This window comes from Hippocampus zosterae, chromosome 4 (genome assembly GCF_025434085.1).
Source record: "Hippocampus zosterae strain Florida chromosome 4, ASM2543408v3, whole genome shotgun sequence".
In the NCBI taxonomy this organism is placed as follows: Eukaryota; Metazoa; Chordata; class Actinopteri; order Syngnathiformes; family Syngnathidae; genus Hippocampus; species Hippocampus zosterae.
Genome location: NC_067454.1, coordinates 3,849,202 through 3,866,987, shown reverse-complemented (window position 1 = coordinate 3,866,987; position 17,786 = coordinate 3,849,202). Strand labels below are relative to the sequence as shown.

General features: G+C 46.3%; 1 protein-coding gene and 1 long non-coding RNA gene across 2 annotated transcripts in view; both read left to right on the top strand.

Annotated features, from left to right (window-relative positions):
- LOC127598985 (uncharacterized) overlaps window positions 1-17,786 on the top strand; it is a 138,268-nt gene that overhangs the window by 58,918 nt on the left and 61,564 nt on the right. The window lies entirely within an intron of this gene.
- Window positions 13,298-17,598, top strand: LOC127598908 (immunoglobulin superfamily containing leucine-rich repeat protein 2-like). Its single transcript, XM_052062507.1, has 2 exons — window positions 13,298-13,447; window positions 14,976-17,598. The coding sequence occupies exon 2, from the start codon at window positions 14,978-14,980 to the stop codon at window positions 16,985-16,987; it is 2,010 nt and encodes a 669-aa protein (XP_051918467.1). The 5' UTR covers window positions 13,298-13,447; window positions 14,976-14,977; the 3' UTR covers window positions 16,988-17,598.

Below are 17,786 nucleotides of genomic sequence, written 5' to 3'. Positions count from 1 at the left end.
CACGACCGCTGCACATCCATCTCGTGTGCGAACAAAGTCGAGGAGTCTGGCGCTTGTGGTGCTGCTGCTGCTGCTGCTGGATGGATGGAGGGAGGGAGGGGGAGGAGGCGAGGGAACGAGGATAGACGAGGCAGGCAATCTGTGTGTGTCCTTTGAAGCTTGTCTTATGGCTTTTCTCTGTCAGGTCTCTCTCCAGGGACAGGCTGTGGCTCGAGGAGGCATCTGTACACCGAAAAACAAGAGTTGCGGCTTCCAACCTGAAACGTCTCTGCGTAGATGTACTGTAGGCAACAGTCCATAACAAAGTAGATGGCATATATAGACCTCGGGAAAAAATAGAGACAATGAGACCGGAGCAGAATCTCGCAAGTATGCTCTGATACAAACTAGTGGGACACTTCATTAGGTACACACACCGGGTGTCTTGATATCGAAAAGTAAGCGGCGTTGTATTTTGGATGGGAAAAGAAAGTCTTCGGCTGCAGTACTGTTTCAGTACGTTTGCGGCTGCTCGATAATTGTCATACTGAACAAAATAGTGCTGCTGCAGGGCGTGGCCATGGAATTGCTGCGCAAATTGTCGTTGCTGATTGCTGCCAGTGTTGTTTTTCTTCAGGCGGCAAATGAGTTGAGGCTTTGGCGTTCGACTCAGCATGACTTAGATTTGTTCTTGATTTTACTGCTTGGTGCTTTCTACCGCCTTTATTACCGATTCGTCTTACTGTTTATTGTGTATGTTAAATCGCTCCATGTACAGCACTTTGTATGCAGCGATGGCTGTTTGAAAGTGCTCGAGAAATACTGTTGACTTGACTAAATCAACAGCACCACCCCCGGCCGAGGCTGGGTACTGCACCCTCACTTGCATCACTTTGCACCAAAATGTCAAATTTTAACGCCTATTTCAAATGTTCACTTCTTAATACAAACTGAACAATACAGTAGTTGTATATTTAAAGATTTGCTCGCGACTGATGACGTCACCTGCATAAACATTGGCTATTGTCTACAATAGCATCTTACAAAATAGGCAGTGCAGCAAAACAAAGCCAAATGTCAATGCAAATGTGGTCTTGGGGGAAAAAATAAAAAAAAGGAAAGAAAACATTCTCTCTTTTCTGCTGAGGTCGTTGGCCAAATGCTCATCTTGAACCAGCTGCATGACTGTGGCGGAACTCTGTAGGCCGTGTTTAGTCCCCCAGTGTGGACCTAATATGTTTCAGATCAATAGTAGCTCGCAGGCAGGGCTGACATGTGCACAACAAACAAGAGAAATGTGGCTGCTCTGCTCCTTTTAGTTTCACTCTTCTCCAGAAAGTCAAGCTGCTGCTCTTTTTTATTGCATTCACGCACACACACACATTATGATGCCGTCTGTGCACGTTGTAAATTGTTCCGCACTCATTTTACAGACATCCAAGATCACGTGAAAACAGTTGATAGTCGCCTTGACCGTATTTACTACTGAGAAGTCAGAGAACTTGAAAAAAAAAATTCATCTATTACAATTAAAAATAATTATTGACTATTTTGATTACCTCACAAGGGTCGCGAGGCGTGCTGGATTCTTTGCAATGATTTGTCGAATAATTGATTGATGCACTTCTCCCATTATTTTAATCTGTTGTTGATTATCGTGACCGTACATACGTGACATTTTGGCCCAGCGCAAAAGGTGAACTCACACACATCCACGCATATACGCTCTCACGTGCCTCATGAGTGGCACACTGACCTGCTTGCTCAAGGGCATCTCATCCGAGAAAGGAATCGGGAAGGGGGACCACGTCCCATTGCCCGTAAAGGAAATCTTGTGTCACCGAGTGCATTCTGAGCCACTCATCCTTCTTGTGCCAATTTCATCTGAAAAAAAAAGAAATGGGGCACCAGCCACTTACGGTGGACGGGCTTCAGACCAAGAAAACTTACTCTAAGTGTCTCCAATTCTTCTTGTAATGATAATGTTAAAAAGAGATCCATCCATCTGTTCTCTCCAGCCCTTGTCCTCATTAGGCATGACCTTTTGGGCAAGAGGCGGGGTACATCCCGGATGCTCGCTAATGGCAGGGCTCATATGGAAAAACAACTCTCATCCGTGGACAATCGAGTCTTCAATTCAGGTGGCATGTTTATGGAATGTGGGAGGGAGCAAGAAGAACAGGAAACCCCCAAAGCAAGCAGAGGGAGAACATGAAAACTCCACACTGGAAGTGCTGAGCCAATATTGGACACCGGAACCTTTGGACTATGTGGCAGACAAAATAAGCCACAAGACCGACAGTAGTCATTATAAACCTCAATAAAAATTGCTCTGAATCTTTTGGCAGCAGGCAGCAATGAAATGCTGTCTGTTGCCAGGCAGAATTCATCAGGCTCAATTGTACACTAATGACTCATCGAGCAATGATTGCTGCTCCATGCTGATATAACGTGAGGAATTATAAGATGCGCGCCTCACCGTTATCCAATTCCGCTTAGTAAAATTCAGTACATGTACTTTCTGTGGCATTTTTGTCTGGTGGTGTGCCGTGAGATTTTCCTCATGTAAAATGTTTGCCTTGACTCACTGAAGGTTGCGAAATGATGCGAAAAGGAATAATTGTCATATTCCGGTCATGGCCACTACATATGGCTGTTTGAATGGCAGGATAAGGGCTGCCTGAACAGGAAGTCGGACACCTTCATACTTATCATACTCTGTACTAATTATAAAATCCATATTCCACACCGGGCGGCATGGTGTTCAACTGGTTAGCACAGGGGTGGGCAAACTTTTTGGCTCGGGGGGCCGCGTTGACTTTTAAAATTTGACAGAAGGGCCAGGTCAGCACGAGCTATGGTACATTAAAAAAAACTGCATTTGTTGACAGTCCATGTCAAACATCAACAGAACAAAAGCATGAAAGTACTGTATTAATATACTTTTTTTAATGACAACGGTGTTGTTGATGACCTATTTTAGCCTGTGCATCGCTGCAGATGGGTTGTGATCAGACCAGTAGAAGTAGAGCGATACAGAGGTCCTAGGTGGTCGAAAAGATCCCCCCCCCCCCTCCCATGTTCTGCAACTTATAGTCAATGCGCCACCTGGCGGTGAAATGCTTGTCATTACAAGTCCTATAGAAATGAATACAATCATTCACATCACACCTTAATTGTGCACCAACCTTCGGCGGGCCGGATTAAAAGGACCAACGGGCCGGATTCGGCCCGCGGGCCGTAGTTTTCCCACCTCTTGGTTAGCACGTCCGCCTCGCAGTGAAGAGGCATTGGGTTCGATTGTGGGCCCACCCACCTTTCTGTGTGGAGTTTGCATGTTCTCCCCGTGCCTGCGTGGGTTTTCTCCGGGTACTCTGGTTTCCTCCCACATTCCAAAAACATGCATTGCAGGCTAACAGAACACTTTAAAAATATCCCGAGGTGTGAGTGTGAGCGTGGATAGAAGTGGAGAGAAGTGGATTAGAAAATGGATGGATGGATATACCACACCAAGACGATTCATAGTAGATTCATCCGCTTTTTGTGAGTGCTGGTTTGATTCGCATGGCCTCAATAATTGGTGCCTTTTGTATTTGTCCTTTCATTTGTGTCCCCACCAATCACGCGGCATTTTGTTTTTTAGCTTGATCGGGAACTCAGAAGCCTTATCTGAACACGCCCGATGCCTTATGTACGACATGTCAGTGATGATTGTTTTCACGTGGCAGGAAGATAGGCCGACGCTGCGCCCGTGCAGGCTCCTCGTCAATTCCCCGAGTGCCAGAAATGTGCTTTCACTTTGTGTTATCAGCGGGCAGATTGATTTCTCTGTCCATCTTGTTTGCCCTTCCCTTTTGTGCCTCAAAGCTCAATTTAAAGGGACCTATGATATATTGACGCGCACGTCGCAAATTAACCTGCTAAAAGATGCAAGCGCACAAAGCATCGGGCTGAAATGGATCGCTTCTGTCTTCCCATCTGTGCGTTCGACGCACGTCCTCGTCGTGAGGCGACGTGAGATGCGGTGCGGAAATGAGGCTCGCGTTTGACAGTCGAACAGCAGCCGTGACACGAAAATAGGATGTCGGCGTTGAGTAATACGAACAAAGTATTTGCCTTGTGGCAAAGCTTTTCTTTTCGCTGCTATTCGTCTTGAGCCGAGTAACAATAGACCAACAAATACCATCCGTCTCGACGGCGCAACCTTGCCTCTCTCTCCCGCGCGCATACCCGCACTTTCGTCACAAACCAATTCCTTTACTTTATTACCTCGACAGGCTGTTTGCGCAACCAAAAACCTAATTAACAATCTTGCTTAATTAAAAAAAAGAGGCAATCAGTCTTTACAAGCATAGAAAAAAAATAATGAGTGTGTCACTGTGGGATTCAATAAAGTCCAATACTTGAGGAAAGCGCCGGCACGTAGCGGTTTTGGCTACGAGAGACCCGCGGACACACCTGAGCTAACCACGTGCGGTCAAAAGGACAAATGAGTTACTGTAATAAAGGGAGATGTAAAAGCCAGCAGGCTTGTATTGGCTTGACTCCCTCACCCATCAAAATGAGGAGCACAATATGAGCAGCCAAAGGGCTCGAGGAGACCAGGCACGTCTTCGGCATACAGAGGAGCTCGCAGCTAAATGCCAGTCGACTGGAGACATTTATCCCCCCCCCCCCCCCCCCCACCACCCCCCGTAATGTTCCCGTGCTGTTATTACACTCATTCACTCATTGTGAAGTGCAGAGCGGTGTCAGGTGTGTCCAACGGCGTTAAGTGTTGAGTTTTTGGATGCTAATTGCCAAACATTTAAACCCTCGTTCCTCTAAAGCTGGGAAGACATTTCAAAGGCCCTACAAAAAAAGTTGTTTTAATGACTCCTTTTGAATGGACTCTGACCTCAATCAGGCGTGGACATGAAAAACGTTTTGTACATCCCAGCGGAACTTTTGCTTTTCCTGTTCTATCGAGGCTGCCTTCAAACCTGCCAGCAGATTTCTTGCATTTTCAAGTCAAGTCAAGTCAAGTCAACAGTATTTCTAAAGCACTTTCAAACAGCCATCGCTGCATACAAAGTGCTGTATATGGAGCGATTTAACATACACAATAAACAGTAAGACAAATCCGTAATAAAGGCGGGAGAAAGCACCAAGCAGTAAAATCAAGAACAAATCTAAGTCAAGTCAAACAGTATTTATAGAGCACTTTCAAACAGCCATCGCTGCATACAAAGTGCTGTACGTGGAGCGATTTAACATACACAATAAACAGTAAGACGAATCGGTAATAAAGGCGGTAGAAAGCACCAAGCAGTAAAATCAAGAACAAATCGAAGTCAAGTCAAGTCAAGTCAAGTCAACAGTATTTCTCGAGCACTTTCAAACAGCCATCGCTGCATACAAAGTGCTGTATATGGAGCGATTTAACATACACAATAAACAGTAAGACAAATCCGTAATAAAGGCGGGAGAAAGCACCAAGCAGTAAAATCAAGAACAAATCTAAGTCAAGTCAAACAGTATTTATAGAGCACTTTCAAACAGCCATCGCTGCATACAAAGTGCTGTACGTGGAGCGATTTAACATACACAATAAACAGTAAGACGAATCGGTAATAAAGGCGGTAGAAAGCACCAAGCAGTAAAATCAAGAACAAATCGAAGTCAAGTCAAGTCAAGAGTATTTATAGAGCACTTTCAAACAGCCATCGCTGCATACAAAGTGCTGTACATGGAGCGATTTAACATGCACAATAAACAGTAAGACGAATCCGTAATAAAGGCGGTAGAAAGCACCAAGCAGTAAAATCAAGAACAAATCGAAGTCAAGTCAAGTCAACAGTATTTCTCGAGCACTTTCAAACAGCCATCGCTGCATACAAAGTGCTGTATATGGAGCGATTTAACATACACAATAAACAGTAAGACAAATCCGTAATAAAGGCGGTAGAAAGCACCAAGCAGTAAAATCAAGAACAAATCGAAGTCAAGTCAAGTCAAGTCAAGAGTATTTATAGAGCACTTTCAAACAGCCATCGCTGCATACAAAGTGCTGTACATGGAGCGATTTAACATACACAATAAACAGTAAGACGAATCGGTAATAAAGGCAGTAGAAAGCACCAAGCAGTAAAATCAAGAACAAATCGAAGTCAAAAACAAAACAGACATAGTCCAACAACTGAAAAAGCTTTACAAAACCTCAAATTCACTTACCTGACAACATATTGGAGGGTAGCTTACCGGTACCGGCGTATTGACATAGCGTTTCATCCCACGGAAAGATTTCCCTTTTTTAGTTTAAAATGTCTTCCTTTAACCTCCAGCCGGTCTTGCAGTCTTCCCTGCTGAATTATTGATGATATCCACATGTTGATTCATATATAATAATATATAATTCAAATTTGGAATGCGGGCAAGAAAGTGCTCTAAGGTTTACTTACTTATATATTATAAGTCGTCGACCGGTATAATTAATGTGACTCCATCGTATCGGACATTTTGAGGTGAGCGGTGCCTTCGAGGAAAGTCGCGGCAACGTGCGGCTCTGTACAATGTGATCCGAGTAGCATACGTCGTCTGTTGCTGGCGAATGCATGTAAATACCTTCATGAATGCAAATGGCACATTTACAATACAAAGCAACGAGCTGAAGAACGAAGCCTGAACGCCCCACGCTCGCTACGTAACCAGATGGCCACAAAGCGCCGTAAATCTCCTCACCCAAGGCCAACAACTCTGCCACGATGTGACCCGGCCAGTCACGAAAAGACAAGAGCGATGGTGTGAGAGTGAAGTCAAGGATGAGTGCGCTCCGGGCACGGTTCGGGTTGAGCTGTGATTGGCGGACGCGGGTTCGACAGCCTATTTGTCGTTGCGCGGTAGCGATAATCAATGCCTTCCTATCAGTGTGAGCCAGAGTATCCAGGAGCCCCCGTGAGGGGGATCGAGACCATCCCTCACTGCTGCTGCCTTCCGTTTGAAATGGCAGCAAAGGTCGCGAGCCTTCACGCTGAGGAGAGACGGACAAGAGTTGCTCGGCGAATCAACAAAGCAAAACTTTGAAGATGACAATCAAAGTATGACTCGCTTCAGGTCTTGTGTCATATTAGAGAGACATCTCAACTCAACTGGATTTATCGAGCACTTTAAAACAGCCAACCTTGTATACAAAGTGTACATGGAGCAAAATAGCCATATAGTCAACAAGAAATAATTATACAATAAATTAATAACGAAGACAGTAGAAAGCACAAAAAGAGTCAAATTAAATTCAAGTCTGAGTCATGTCGAGTCAAAAGCCAAAGAATACAAATGAGTTTAGAGACGAGTTTTAAAGATGGGTTAGTTCTTGGTACCTCTAATAATGTCTGGTCTGCAGATCCGAGGCACCAGGCAGGTGTGTCGGGGTTCAAGAGGTTCAAGAGACAAGCAGCAGCATTCTGGAGCAACTGGAGACGCTTCATGGAGGATTGGCTGACTCATGAAAGATGAACATGAAAGATAAAGAGCATTACAGGTTTTTTTTTATGCATTGGGGAAACATAAAGACTCGTCATATGAGGTTGGGAACGCTTGATCAGCGCAAACCGACAATTGGTTTTGATCAATGAAATGAAGCGTAGTCCAAAACAGCATCTGAGACAATCAAACTGAACACATCTCAATATTCATCTCTGACATCACGGTGCGCATTCAGGACGCCGTTGGAAAGTTTCCTCTTTCACGTCACAGAAGTAGTCAGAAAAGACAATTAAAAGCCGTCCAACTCGTGGGGGGGGGGGGGGGGGGGCAGTGAATGGGCACACTTCCGGCAGTCACTTGAAAGTCTCTCTGGAACTTCGCACAGCCAATCATGTCATGTCACGGGCGTGAGAAACTCGGTGTGAGGGCTCGTCATGATGGAAATCATCTTCATTCATCTTCCGAGCCGCTTGATCCTCACGAGGGTCGCGGGGGGTGCTGGAGCCTATCCCAGCTGTCTCCGGGCAGCAGGCGGGGGACACCCTGAATCGGTTGCCAGCCAATCGCAGGGCACACAGAAACGAACAACCATTCGCACTCACACTCACACCTAGGGACAATTTAGAGCGTTCAATCAGCCTGCCACGCATGTTTTTGGAATGTGGGAGGAAACCGGAGCACCCGGAGAAAACCCACGCAGGCCCGGGGAGAACATGCAAACTCCACACAGGGAGGTCGGAGCTGGAATCGAACCCGGTACCTCTGCACTGTGAAGCCGACGTGCTAACCACTGGACTACCGGGCCGCCCATGATGTAAATCATCCACATGATATGATTCATTTACACGATTAGGCCTATGGCAAAAGATTGACATGTTTGTTTAATTTCACACTTGATGCATTGGCAGGCATTTTGGGGAACCGCATATTTGCACGCAAACAATTTACAAGTTTCCAGAATGCATCACCACCATCAAGTGTAAGCATTAGCGAGTGTTGTTTTCTGTGACCTCTTGATTAAAAAAAAAAAATCTATAGAGGGACGGCCCGGTAGTCCAGTGGTTAGCACGTCGGCTTCACAGTGCAGAGGTACCGGGTTCGATTCCAGCTCCGGCCTCCCTGTGTGGAGTTTGCATGTTCTCCCCGGGCCTGCGTGGGTTTTCTCCGGGTGCTCCGGTTTCCTCCCACATTCCAAAAACATGCGTGGCAGGCTGATTGAACACTCTAAATTGTCCCTCGGTGTGAGTGTGAGTGCAAATGGTTGTTTGTTTCTGTGTGCCCTGCGATTGGCTGGCAACCGATTCAGGGTGTCCCCCGCCTGCTGCCCGGAGACAGCTGGGATAGGCTCCAGCACCCCCCGCGACCCTAGTGAGGATCAAGCGGCTCGGAAGATGAATGAATGAATGAATATCTATAGAGGGGCTTTGGACTCACATTAAAAATGTCTCTTCTAGTCTGGGCAAACGCCACGTTTGACTTGTGCCCCCAAATAGCCTGCGTTGCATTCCTCCATGAAAAACAGCATCGCACGACGCTCCCAGCTGATGAGCGCAGAGACGCAACGACGTTAATGGGTTGGTGAGTGCTGTTTTAATTTCCCAAGTGAAGGCGTGGAGGGTGCGTCCCCATGACCCTGCCGTGTGTCGGACAGCCCCCTCTCGAGTTCGAGGGAGAAAAATGGCCTTATTAGCCCAGTTCATTAAAATCATTAATAGTCATGAAATGAGAGGCACCAAAGTCCAAAAGGCTTCATGCTTCATCCATATTAATTAGACGCACCCACAAATCGGAAGTGAGGGAAAGCAGGTTGCTTCAGCTCTGGGCGCTCACACACACAAACACACACACACACAAACACACACACACACACACACCTGCCTGCTGTGGCGTGACCTCCTCACATCCCTCTCTCGGCTGTCACCGCTACTAGCCTCCTGTTACCGCTCCCGATTAAATTCCCTTTTAATTAAAAGTGATCACATTAAGAAACCGATGTGCTTAATTAAGCGCACTCTGGTGAAAGCATGTGACGGCTGCAATGTAAAACACCTCCCGTGGCAGGAAGAGGCGTTATATTGCGGACCACCCCCTCCACCACCCACCAACCCAATCCTCCACCCTGGCCCCCCCTCTTTTCATCCCTCCACAACCTCGTTTCCTTTCCGAGGAACGGCAAATCTATTCAATTTGAACGCGTGTCATGATTTTCTGGTCAGAGGGACAAAGGTGACGGTATTCAATTTCCATAGCCTCTTTAGTTACATCTTGCGCTAACTGCAGGCAACTACCAGTTGTGTTTTCCATCAACTGCTACAGACGTCATCGACAGCCGCGAGAGCCGTATCAACGGACATTTAACAAGGACCAGTATTTTGTTTTTTCCAAGACCGATTGCAGGGCTTCCTCTTTGACACCTCATTGATATCAAGTACCAATACCGCTCATACTTTGGAGATTCATTCATTCATCTTCCCAACCGCTTGATCCTCACTAGGGTCGCGGGGGGTGCTGGAGCCTATCCCGGCTGTCTTCAGGCAGTAGGCGGGGGACACCCTGAACCGGTTGCCAGCCAATCGCAGGGCACACAGAAACGAACAACCATTCGCACTCACACTCACACCTAGGGACAATTTAGGGACAATTCAATCAGCCTGCCACGCATGTACACGGGCGAGGATGGAGCGCGCTACACTTTACAGCGTCGAGTCGTGTAATCAATTCATGATCAAAGGGCCGGTAAAAAAAAAGATGGAATTTGGTCCTTTTCTCTCTCGTCTCGAGTGTTTGTGTTTCACTTTGTACTTGTTGGTCCACCAAGGGCATCATTTATCCAGCAGGCTAGAGGTATTTAAAAAAAAAAAAAAAAACTGCTGCCGGGCATTGATGGGTCCTTCTGCTGTACCTGTGTTGGATTGGGGTCAGGGGTCACCAGTCACAGGCAATCAGGAGTAAATGGAGCCTGTGTAACGCTAAAAAAAAAAGGAGCTTTAGAACAAAGCCAAGGCCATGGGTTTGTGTGCGGTCTTGCTCGACACCCCTACTTCACTCAACCTTATCCAACGTAACAGGATTTATTCTCCTTTACTTCCAAACGGCCGACCTTGCTGACAAATGTTATTTCTCCACTGGATGGCAAACATCCCCGCAAAAAAAGACCCCTTTTGATTTTAAATGAAATATTTGAGGGGCGGCCCGGTAGTCCAGTGGTTAGCACGTGGGCTTCACAGTGCAGAGGTACCGGGTTCGATTCCAGCTCCGGCCTCCCTGTGTGGAGTTTGCATGTTCTCCCCGGGCCTGCGTGGGTTTTCTCCGGGTGCTCCGGTTTCCTCCCACATTCCAAAAACATGCATGGCAGTTCTGATTGAAGGGCGGCCCGGTAGTCCAGTGGTTAGCACGTCGGCTTCACAGTGCAGAGGTACCGGGTTCGATTCCAGCTCCGGCCTCCCTGTGTGGAGTTTGCATGTTCTCCCCGGGCCTGCGTGGGTTTTCTCCGGGTGCTCCGGTTTCCTCCCACACTCCAAAAAACATGCGTGGCAGGCTGATTGAACACTCTAAATTGTCCCTAGGTGTGAGTGTGAGCGTGGATGGTTGTTCGTCTCTGTGTGCCCTGCGATTGGTTGGCGACCGATTCAGGGTGTCCCCCGCCTACTGCCCGGAGACAGCTGGGATAGGCTCCAGCACCCCCCGCGACCCTAGTGAGGATCAAGCGGTTAGGAAGATGAATGAATGAATGAATGAATGAATGAATGAATGAAATATTTGAGCATGATGACGATCACCATGACATGTGGAAAGCAAAGCAGTTCAGTCGAGGTATATTCCAGGAGAGGGGTGGTTGGGGGGTGGGGGGGGCTCCTATCAGAGAGGCATTAAATGCACTGATCCGCTTGCTCCTTCATAAAGCGTCATCCCATTTCCCAGCTCTGTCAGAGAGAGCAAGCATAACAATTTGCATAATGCAGAGTCTTCACTATGTTAATTCCGTCTGCACTCAGCCGTCTATGAGGCCTGTTTGGACATGTCCCCTCTCTCTTTCCGTACATCGTGTGCACGAGCGTGGATGCCACTATGCCAGCATGTCCAATGACTGTGGGAGATTATGAAGGTAAATGAGACTCTCCAAAAGCCCTCCAAGCTCTCCATGCTTGCACTGTGATAGTCAAGTGATACCGCAGGGCATCACAGGAGGAGCAATAGAAGTGCATTACTGCCCAAATCGCATTGCTATCCTCCAGTGAGGGGTGTAAGTTACCGGGGGGAAATGGCTGGAGCGCACGGCAGGCGAGGAGGTGGGGATGAGCGGAAGCCTCGGTGCAATTTCCATTGACACATGTGATCTCTTTAATTTTCCAGCTAGGTGAAAAATGGAAGATGACTTGATTAAATTCTGCCTCGGCTGATGCAAAGTGGCACATGGCTGCACTTTTTAAAAAAAAAATCTTTCCCCGATGCCTTTGTATCAAGTTTGAATGTGTATGAGGAGGCTAAAGTCTTCCTTCGATCCCGTAAAACCGCTGTAGCTCATCAATCTTTCAGTGTTCTGTCATGCGGGGCCATGTCAGCGGGAGCCGGCTTTCATCCACGCCGACGTAACATCACTGACTTCACTGCCAATGCTCCTTTACAGTCGAGAGAATGAGGATTTGATACGATGATGATATTCCAAGTTGGCCTTGTGCACTTGAAAAGGAGTGAACGCTGTCCATTTGATATCGCTCATTCCGGATAGTAAAAGACATAATATCCATATAAAATGCATTTTAAGGAAACTATAGGGGACTTAGAGAAGGCGATGAAGAAGAAAGTGATGTGCCCATGAAACCAAAGCTGAGCTATTCCCGTATTGTTTTGTGTTTTTTGTTATTGTAAAGTGTCCTTGGGTGTCTTGAAAGGCGCTTATAAATAAAATGTATTATTATTATTATTATTATTATTATTATTATTATTATTATTATTATTATTATTATTATTATTATTATTATTTGCCAATGGCAGATATTTGCATACGTTACATATAAATCCCAATTATAGTAACACGGTATCGGCCTAAAACACATGAAGATAAACATGAAAAGCAGTGCGATGTATGTTAGTCGGGTCATAAATCAGAGACTTTCCGTCAATTTACGAACCACGCAGAATCACTTCCCTCGAGCATTGTCATCGACAGGCAACTCACAATAATTTAACAATAATTTTGGGGCAAGGGAGGGTTTTGGAAAAGACTGCGGGTGAGACGGCAAGAAAAAGGGTCAAGTATTGTAAGGGGGGGAGGGGGCTGGAAAATGGTTTACCAAAAGAAACTGTTCAAGCAAATAATGCTTTGACTGCCATCTAGTGGATGATCGGGGGCGTTGCATTTGACGGCGGTCGGAGCTGGAATGTTCGTTGCGGTTTGCCGAGGTCACGATTGGCCGGGGGGTGGGGGGGGGGGGGGGTAATTGGGTCTCCTTTCCAGTCTGTGAACAGTTAACTCAATTCCAAACAGTTTTAACCACAAATTCAATCATAGTTTGAACGAATATTAAGACAATTTTTTAAATTAAAAATCATAATGAGACACAATCGTAATATTTTTCAGTAATCCATCGCGCTGAGGGTTTACACAATGAATTACCTCAAACCTCGGTCAATCAAAACGGGACAATATGTTTGTTTTTTTTAAATCCTAGAATACGGTTTTTCTATATCATTGGTGGAGAGTGAAAATAAGGATTATATGTTCACAAAGTGATGATGGCGAAGGGGGTCGATTTCTCTTTAAGAAGTTTTTTTTTTTAGGGGGCAAGTCCGCGCAGCTATCTCGGTGGCGGGGGTGTTGGGAAGGCGTGAGGGGGCGGGGTGGGGAAGGGGGGGGGGTAGAGGGGTTAACAGCAGAAAGACAGCAAGACGTGTTTTCGTCGTCAGCCTTCTCACTTCCAAATCGTCAGGTGCTGTTTGGACTGGAAGAAACGTGGACGCGTTGTCGCAGCACCCCCTCCCGTGGGAAGCAAGTAATTGAAGTCTGGTAAGAGAGCTCGCCTAACACGCCAAGCTCGTCTCGCCTCCCGTCCTCAGCAATCTTTGCCGGTGTCATTAACCGCCACTGGCATCGATCGTGACCGTCTCGGAACGCTCGTAGTTTGGCGTTTTGGCGAACGGTGAGACCGGATGCGATGTGCCTTGTTTGCAAACATCTGCCGCGCAGCTGCCTCTTCATCCTCCTCCTCCTCCGACCCTGCACCAAGGACACGCAGCGTCCGGAAGAAGCTGTTGCGTAGTTTGAAACCAGACTCTTCCCACTGTTTATGTCATCTCAACAGAATCCGGAGCGGGAACGTGTGTGATACGTCACAGTTTGATGTTATTTCTCAGTCAGACTATTTTGGGACTTTCTCTCTTGTCTTTGATGGACATGCCACGATATTGACTGCATGCATTGTCAAGAGGAGTTGAATTGTCCTTTTGAATGCCCCTGTATAGACAGAATCATCTGTTCTAAATATATCCGCGGGCAACGGGGACACAGTAACTGTGCAGTTCCCATCCTTGTTTTTTTTTTTTTTGGGGGGGGGTCTTAACCCTTGGGTCCTTCAAATTTTACAATTTTTGTAATGATGTATTTTGTGTTATACAAACATTCTTTTTTTTTTCAAACACTCAAAATGTTCAGAGGCATCTGTGCTATCCATACATATATAGTTTTTATTAGTTCTTTGGGATTTTTTATTCTTTATTTTTTGCAAAAGGAAAAAAAAATTGTGTCTGGAGGTCCCAACCAAGCCCTACTAACAATCCCGACCGGACGGTTTGAAGCCTCCTGCAAAAAGGCAAACTCATTTGCGATCCTCTGGCGCCACCTAAAAGTTGCACAATTGGAATGACCTCAACCCAACAATGTGGCATGCATACGTCTGTCCAAGTGAAAACAAAGCGATTGACGTAAAAATTGCGTGCGTGAAATGCATGTTTACACATTAGGTTTACGATGCATTCAAAAATATGAATTATGATGGGTCTCCATGGTGCAAAATATGTAAATTGTGAAGATTAAGGTATCAAAACGTTTTTTTATTATTGCTGCAATGCCTGAGAATTATCAGCCGGTGACGTCATAAAATTTAAGCCATTTTAGAACCCCCCCCCATACGTTTCAGCTCTCTCGTGTTTTTCCGAATGCCTTTGCCTTTGATTCAAAGACATAATTTTACATTTATCGCAAGCGGTGGACTACGAGGGTTTTAATAGGATATCAATGAAACGACTTGTCCTCCAAACTAACAACAGCCAAACAATTGCTCTGTAACTGATTTGCGATCATTGATTCTCCTTTACCTCAGTGACATCAAACTACAAGAATTTTAAGCCGCTTCTTGCACATCTTCCTTCTTGTCTCGTTTTTTACGGATTTTTTTTTTTTATGCAAGTCAGCCAGCCATTATTCCCAGTAGGCTATTTTTTTTTAAATTCAATTTATTTATTATGCTCATGAGACCTTGTTGGTGTGAAACAAGTTTGGTGATTAAAATGTAACAAAGGTTGTCATTCCTCAACAGGAATGAAAATGGCTGCCAGAGCGCTGTACTTATCGATGGTGATCTCCACACTCTTCGGTGCCTTACTTGGATGTCCAACAGTTTGTACCTGCTCAATTAAATATGGACGTTCCTTTGCGGAATGTCCCGACAGAGACTTGGTTGAGATCCCAACGGGCTTGCCTCGCAATGTCAACGTTGTCATTTTCTCAGCAAACAAGATCCGTTCGGTACCACGAGGCATCTTTCGCAACGTCACCCAGACCATGTCGCTGTGGATGTCCCACAATGAGATCGTCTCCGTCGAGCCGGGGAGCCTGGCGCCCATGGTTCTTCTTCGTAATTTGGACATCAGTCACAATAAAATGGTTGACTTTCCGTGGAGGGATCTGCGCAATCTCACTGACTTGCAGTTGCTGAAGATGAACCACAACGAGTTGCTCAGTCTGCCCAGAGATGCTTTCGTGAATCTGCAAAACCTGAGGTCCCTTCGCCTGAACAACAACAAGTTCTTGACGATAGCCCAGGGGACGTTCGACGCTTCGGTTTCCCTATCCCACTTACAGATCTTCAGCAATCCTTTTTCGTGCTCTTGTTACGTCAACTGGTTTCGAGATTGGCTGTCAACGACCAGCGTCACCGTCCCCGAGCGGAACTCGATCACTTGCGCGACTCCGGCGACACTTCGAGGAGAAACGATCACGAACTTGCCCGAGATCAAATGCGAGCATCCAAATGTGACAATACGGACCGAAGCGAATATCGACGGTTTGCGCGAGGGCGATGCTTTGGTCTTGAACTGTGAGTCTCGAGGAAACCCGAATCCATCGGTTATGTGGGATATTCGCAGTCCAGCACAAGAACTGAACGTATCTTTCCTAGCGGATGACTCGGGTGAATCAAGTATAAGGTCGCTGTGGTCCAATAATTCCGTCCAGATCTTTAATAACGGAACCCTTATCATCTCGCCGCTCAGCGTAGAAGTCGCGGGCGACTACGGCTGCTCTGCCTCGAACGAATTTGGCACTGCAGCGGACTCCCTTTCCGTCCGAGTGGCGCCTTCGCCAAAACGACCATCGGCAAAGGACGCAAAGATCACAAGCGCCGGTTACGGTACAACCCAGGAACCATTCCAACCAATAACTGCAATGTCTGATTTCGATTCTGTATCTGACCCGGATCTGCCCACCGGAGAGATCATAAGTGCATCCAAATGCGGATCGAACGCCAAAAAACGACACGTTTCGAGCGGGAGCTGGGACGACGCAAAGGACCACGTGTTCGACTTTGGCGTCATTGCCCTGTGGGTGTCAGAAACGGAGGCGACCATACGACTCGACCCGCTTCTAATACCCGGAGAAAAGCGGGCGAACCGGACGGCCGCCATCGTCGGCGCTTCGGAGAGCTCTCGTAACGCCGCCGCGAATCACGAGGAGGACTCGGCTTGGCGAGGACTCTATCTGTGCGTTACCACCGAGCACAAACGCTTGCCCGTGCTGTGGTCGCTGGTTAAAGAAGGTCTCAGCACCTACCTGCTCAGTGATTTGCGGCCCGGTACCAACTACTCCTTGTGTTTGACCTATAAGGGCGAAGACTGCGAGATGCAAGTGGTCTTCGCCACCAAAAAGAAAGTCCCCAATCTGATCATCATCATCTCGGTCAGCATCTGCCTTCTGACCGTGTCCACCGTTCCTCTTCTGGGAGCCATGTGCTTCCACTTGGTGTACAAATACCACAACAAGACATGCAAGTTGATCCTCAAGGCCAGAGACCAGTACCAGATGGAGAGGAGCCCAAACGCCAACGTCAACATGGCGCCGCTAGCCGAGTCCCGGCGGAATACCCACGTCGAAGACGACGGGGCGACCGAGAGTTTGGATGGAGACAAAGAGGCGGATACGGAAGAAAGCGTCATGACGGAGACCGTCACTTTGTCCCTGTCAAGAGGGAATTTGGATGACTGCGAGGTGGGATCGGACTTCAGCGATCGGCTTCCTTTGGGAGCCGAAGCCGTCAATATCGCAAGCAATTAGAAATACGGCAAAGTGCACTTGGTCGAATGTAAAGCTGCTGTTGTTTCATTTTGTGCCAGTGACGTTCGCCACATTTGTGTGTTGTGTTTTGTGGATGCGCTCTAGTGCCGACTGAAGGACCAAAAAAACAAAAAAAAAAAACAAAAAACCCCAAAACTTACCACTCACTCATTAGACAATCGGACAGTGTTAAGAAAATAAGAGTAGAGACACACCATTAAAAAAAATATATATATATATATATATATATATAGCATTTCTATTGTTATTGCTGAGAGACGCACTTTGAACCAAACAAAGTGGCCTATATTGCGAAACAATACGTCTAGAAAATTGCACATGTGTAGTAAAAAAAAATAAATAGATAAGAGCGTAAAAGATGAAAATGTCCAATATGTAATCCATATACAGTATCTTCTTATCAGGATATTTTGAAGGCTTTTTCACAGCCATCTGAAAAAACATACAGCCGTGTTCAGAATAACAGCAGCGTGTTTTAAAAAATACCAAGCAAAGCTCACCCTTAAAATCACGTTTGTTGCGTTTCTTCCGGGACCTTAATGATGAAGAATTTGTGGGCAAAAAAAATAAAAGAATTGCAGAATGTTGAATCACCCTTGGCTGGAATATCATATATACTGTATATACCAAACAAAGTGGCCTATATCGTGAAACACATATATATAATGTGTGTATTATTGCTGCAATGCCTGAGAATTATCAGCAACTCAACATTTCGGTCATGGTACATGTCAACGCAGTGGTTGGTTGTGTTCAGAACCAACAGGAATTACGAGGC